A 6214-nucleotide genomic window follows, 5' to 3' on the forward strand; every position below is an offset into this window, starting at 1 on the left:
CAGCTCTAGACATATAGGGTCAATTGCAACAATCTGAAAGCGTAGTTACAGGAGTTCAACCCATGCTTAGTACACAGCTGAAGTTTAAACTTGTGCTCCCCCTTAAGACCAATTGCAATGAACTTTGCCGCTGTGCTTAGTCCACAACACCGTACTAAACCTGTTCTCAATTGCAACGAACATAAACTGCTGCCCTCTAGAGGTGACTAAAGTAGCGGACTAACTTAAACCACCTCTTCATATGGTTTAAGCAACTTAGTACCATACTTGGTGTAACGCTAGATCGCATTAGAAGGCTCCCGAATGTAGTGGAAATAATATCGTCACCACGTACTAAATTGATACATCCATCGCTTGGAAAATCATTGCATTATTGAAATCAAATTGCTTAACAATCATACCACATTTATTAATAATGAAGTTTATTAATACATGTGTATTAACAAAAGTGTAATTTACTTATAATTATGTTTAATATCAATCATTATTTCTAGCTGTGAATTTTAAGATATCCTAGGGAGTGAAGATAACTGAACTTAAGCGAATAGTTATATAAATGGAGCGTAAGCCTTTAATACGTTATTCAAAATCTGATCAGAGTCAACTGAATAGATTTGTTAAACATTTTATTGTGATGGTTCTCCATATTTGTGGTTGTCAGAGGAAAGCAGGGATAATTAGGAAATGGGTGGTACAGAGAATAATATCTGTAAGCAAATGCAAGCATACGTTAAAGAAAAAAACTCAACATCTTAAAAGTGATTATTTATGATAGTTCTTCGGAACTCTGTCCCTTCTCTGTCCTGTGGCTGTGGTCCAATAATGACCATGTTGAAACAGCCAGAGTGTGCTGCATGCTTTGGAGATGGAAAAGTTGGCTCATCCCAGTCAATCAAAAGATTGTGTAAGACTGCACATGCCACGATGATGGTGCTGGATCTTGATGGATTGGTACGCAAACCAAATGACAGACAAGCAAAGCGTTGTTTTAAAATTCCAAAAGCTCGTTCAATGTGGCTTCTAGTGTTTTTATGACTCCTGTTAAAGAGCAGCTCTTGTAATATTGTAGGATTTTGCAGAGGTGTCAGAAGATACCTTCATAAAGTATAACCATGGTCACCCATGAGAACTCTACAATACAACCCTTCCTCAAAATTTGATTTCAGACGACTCCTGTCAAAAATTCAAGCATCATATGTACTGCCAGCCCATCTTGCTACCACATTGAGAAATCTCAGATTATGGTCACATACGTTCTGACAATTAATCGATGTATACCCACATCTGTTGATGTAAACGGGATCTTTCGTTTGCCTGTGAAAGTGAATGGGAATATTTGTACAATCAATAGCAACAACACCTCCTGGGATTCCGGTTTTAGTGTAAACAGCTGTGCAGATATCCTGTTGCTCTTCTTCATTTGGCATAGCAATGTAGGTCGTATGTAGTTATGCAATGGCTGCAGTGACTCTTGTGAACTGTGCGGCAAACGGTGTACTTTTATAATATTGCCACCACAACGAAAAAAAAGATCCAGTGGCAAAAAAACACAGAGTTAATAAAACTTGATGTGTGGGGTCCAAGGGATGCCTTCCTCTTCCCTTGGATCCCAGTTGAAGCTTCAGTATCTTAATTAGTCTTCTGACACCGTTCTTTGAAAGCCTGTACTATAACGAACAGTTCTTTCTGGACCCTATGTGGACGACACAATCCGAAGAAGTGGGGAAACACTAGGAAAACGTCATGCAGGAATACGGGAAAAGGGGTCAGGTGCACAGAATTAAATCTAAAGTGAAAGGGCTGGAGCACCCTTAAGGAGGGGGGACTATAATCGTGACATGTACCGCATTTTAAACTCCCGTTCACTAAATGCAATGAATGGATTATACAAATTGCAATATTGTCTGGATATAATTCGGGCAGACTGTACTCTTTGAGCACATAAAACCCTATCATAGTAGCTCAGCATCTTTGCAGATTTTGAGTGACTCTGTCAATGTGTTGTGATAACACCTGTTGTGGAGCATTGTAATTTGTTCCAACTGCCCACTCATTGCCTTTGGCAGCTGGCTGAGCAGACTGTGGAGAGCAGAAGATCAGGACTGTTACCAAGATCATTGAGTAATGAAGCTAGTTTTTTAGAAGCACTTTAATAATGGTTTTAAAATATTGCATTGATCAGAAAATATTTGCTGCAAAGGCAGTTTGCAAAACTCATTCATGATGACTAACTTTTGTTTTATAATTAATTCACACTTCAAATACCTTATAGTGCAAAAGCTTTGCAAACAATATTAATTGTAAGATCACAGCTGACTATAAACTTTTCGTTAGTGTATAGCCTATAAATGCCTCATTTCGCTTTATAAGAAAGAACTGCAACCATGCATCTTCGAGCTTAGAACTACACTTTGGCTCAAAAACTTTATTTCATTGAGCTTATCAAGTATGTTGTGATGACACTGGATGATACTAAAAAGGACTCCAAAACAATACTGAGTCGCACCAATGCCTGTAGATCAGTAACTAGCAGCTTTAATGCCAGCTTCCCAGATAGGTGCTCATCCAGCATGACCAACTTAAAAAGCCTCTGGAAGAGGCTGAAAATTGAGGCCCACAATGCCATGACACAGCAATGTGCCCTTCGGTCATCAGGCAGGCCAGTAACACCTCTGACCCAGCTGTATGCAGAAATAAGGTCAATAGTAGTAAATCTTGCGGAAGTGGAAGGTGCCATTGACAGTGACGGCATTGGAATAAATACTCAAGGTAAGACTATACATTTTTTAAATACTAGGGTGGCTTCTTTGGAGAAGCAAGATGTTTTAATTTTAATGTCTCAGTTGCCAAAATTACTTCACCCTGTGTTCAACATGGACACCAATTTAGAGAATTGAAACTATAGCGATTTTCTATCACATGCTCACACTAACAGGTATGCAATTGAAAAAACAATACTGTTTGGTTCTTTAAACAGGTGCTGTAAGAGACCTGGGAAGTGAAGATAGAGCACATTCCAAAGGAGCTCAAGTAAGTACCGTCATATAATGTTATTTTTGTATTTCAGCATGTGCACATTCTTACTACTCTTGTATTTTGTTTTAGGGGGTACAGTGGTGTGGGGAAGCCAGTGATGGGGCCTCTCAATAGAACATATTTCAGATATAACATACCAACAGACAGGACATTCCCTGCAGCCACAAGACGAGACTGACTCTGACAGCAAAGGTACCTCTGGCCTGGACACTCATGTAAGCCAGTGTTGTAACGGACACGGACTGGAATCCGTGTCCGATCTTGTAGAAGACCCTATGCGATGCGGTAAGATCTGGAGAAAACAGGAGGCGTGGTAAAAAAGAACACACAAGGGTTTAATGGTGCACAAAAAAATAGTGACCGTCTGTGAGACAGTGTACGGGGAAGACAAAACGGCATCCAAATCCAAACGGGTCCAAGGGCAGGTCAAAGCACGGTCCGAAAGTCCATAAACTGGAAATCCATCCTGGAACGCGACAAAGTTAAAATCCCCGGAAGGGGGGAGCACACAGACAAACGAAACATGGAGGTCCAAGGGTGACGGGGCGAGATCCTCCAGACACCGGGCTCAGGAAACGGGAGGTGTCGGGGATGAGGCCTATGCCCTCAGGAGATGGACGTAGGGTTTCCTGGTGCTAGGCGGGCCTCGCGACATCTTTCCCTAATGATGAGCCCCGAGGACTGGAGGAGCTGGTCTATAAATAATAACACTAAAAGGGTACACCTGGAGAGCTAAATTACACGAACAATAATGAGAGCAGTGGAGCGCCCTCTAGGGAGGGATGTCGGGCGTGACAAGTGTAGTGGAGTGGAGAGTGCTGATGTGGAGGAGAGTGGTGCAGAAGATCCCAACAACCAGGCAGAGGGAGATGATCAGCCAACACGACTTGGCAGAGCAACACGCCAGCAAGCTCTTCCTCACTTTGAAAGGAAGATGTTCGCACAAACTAAAAAAGAACATAATTTGAAACATAAACTCCTACTGACACAGGAGGAAAGAGAAAATACTTTATTTCAAGAGAAAATAAAAGTTTTAAAAAGTAAACAAAAGGCACACCATGCTAAAGAAATGTATTATGTTAAAAATATAGAAAAAAATTAGAAGGTCAGAGGAACAATATGTTTTTTTTGCTCATGTAATGTTTAATTTCCAGTCCTGTTAAAACAAAACTGATATCTTTACTGGTCTTTAGTTGGTGTCATTTGTAATGATTTAGCAATAGCAAATGTGTTCGCTTGTTCGTCCAGAGTGTCTTGTTAAACTAAGGAAATTAAAGCCACAATAATATGGTAGCGCAGCTGCAGTTCTCATTTGTTTTGTGAGTAATTGCAATTGCAATCTCATTAATAACTATGCACCCTCATCCGGTTAATTGTAGTTTGATGCAATTCTTAAGTTAAAAACTAACATTAATTTGACAGGAAATTTAGTTGAAATATAAATAAGAAACAGACAAAGTAATAATTGTATATAAACGTGGCCTTCTTATTAAACTACTAATCAGATTAATTTAAATGTTCTGATAAACAGTCCCCTGCAGTTCGTGCTAATTAGTACAACAACGCTGAGCTCTGGGAACCGGATTAAGCACAAATTCAGCTGAACTCCAACTTTGTACCGCACATTTTTTTGGTGCAATTGATCTCAGAGCTGGAGCTGATCTCCAGAAATTACCGAACTAACTAAACCACAACTTAGCACGCAGCTGCATACTAACTTGGGAAGTTTGTTGCAATTGACCCACAATGTCACAGTTTGTTTCCTTTATTCTTAGACACAGTGAAGTGTCTGTTAATCGCCTGAAAGATGCTTTATTCAAGGAACTCAGTATCAAAATTTCTACTGAGATTTGGTAAAAGGGTCAGGGTTATATTCAGATGCACTAATAATGTTATACACCAAATCATACAATACTTCGACTGCATTACTCTAAAACATAATTGAACAAGATATAACCTTCAGTCTCTCCTTTTTGTGACAGGTGCAGATCTTCCAATTGCACTCTAACACATCTCTTTTGACTGTGTACCAAGTTATTGTTAAAAATAAAAGGTTACGAAATCAATCAGGGATTTACAGAGTGGTTAGTCAATAAGCAAAACAAATATTCATAGCCCCAAATTTGTAAGTGATTTCTCCGGAATATACACACGTGGCTGATATAGTTATAGGCATATGAATTATTGGTTCTCTGGCACAGCTTTTGTGAAAAATGTAATGATCCAGGCACACTTGGTTAAACAAATATTTATTAACAATGACAATACAAACACTACACAAAAAGAACATACAACACACAAGTTTCTGTATTTTCAAATTAAGTCATTTCAGAGGACTAACATCCTAATCACCCCGAAACTCCCAGACCGCTACCAAATATTAAACTTTTAAATAAGAAAATTTTAAATATGTTAAAATAATAATAATGTCTACAGAGGTCAAAATAAGAGATAAGCTGCCTTCTAAAATAAAAACAATACAACCTGCAGTTAAACCTCTCTTAAAACCCAGATGTCAGAGTCAGAAGAGTAGATGAATCAAATAAATGAATTATTCAGGGAAAAGTAAACCCATTCCTTCAAAAAAAAAACAAAAGCATTTATGAAGTACAAGTTGTAGGTGGCCTTCTTGCTAAGTCTACCAGCACTACAGATCACAGTCCTATAGATCCTGGCAGCTGTATTCACTCACGCACCTATGCAGGATCACATACCATGGTGGGGGTGTGGGAGACAAAATAAATTATTCCTGTTATTTTCTGTTCCAGGAACACCCAATGAGAAAAGTAGCTTACTGTAAGTACTGTCTGGCTCAGTCCTAGCAGCACCATTTGGTTAATAAGAAATCAGAGGTCTCTGGTTAACAATATGTTCTAAATGTTTATTAACTACTTATTTATCCTTTGTGTGATCCTTTCATGGGTAGAAGTACTGACCATGTACTCTGGAACTGTGCACAAAGAAACTGTAAGTGGCAGCTTAACTGCTGATAAGACCATGTGGGATCTGAAGAAGTCAGTCAGGAGGTTGAAAATGAGCCTAAGCTTCAGTTTTTGTTTGTAGTGATTGTTCGTTTTCCTTGCAATGTAAGTAAAGAACACCATTTAAGTATTTTATTTCAGAAGTTTAAAAAATTATCACGACAAACACATCTAAAAAAAAGCTAATCGATGAACAA

At 39.0% G+C, this 6214-nt stretch overlaps 1 protein-coding gene across 1 annotated transcript; it reads left to right on the forward strand.

The window, feature by feature from the left end:
• Window positions 1–2456: 2456 nt before the first annotated feature.
• On the forward strand, window positions 2457–4138 carry LOC138237807 (uncharacterized). Its single transcript, XM_069187656.1, has 3 exons — window positions 2457–2769; window positions 2978–3030; window positions 4028–4138. The coding sequence occupies exons 1-3, from the start codon at window positions 2457–2459 to the stop codon at window positions 4136–4138; spliced, it is 477 nt and encodes a 158-aa protein (XP_069043757.1).
• Window positions 4139–6214: the final 2076 nt, after the last annotated feature.

This window comes from Lepisosteus oculatus, chromosome 3 (genome assembly GCF_040954835.1).
Source record: "Lepisosteus oculatus isolate fLepOcu1 chromosome 3, fLepOcu1.hap2, whole genome shotgun sequence".
Classification (NCBI taxonomy): Eukaryota; Metazoa; Chordata; class Actinopteri; order Semionotiformes; family Lepisosteidae; genus Lepisosteus; species Lepisosteus oculatus.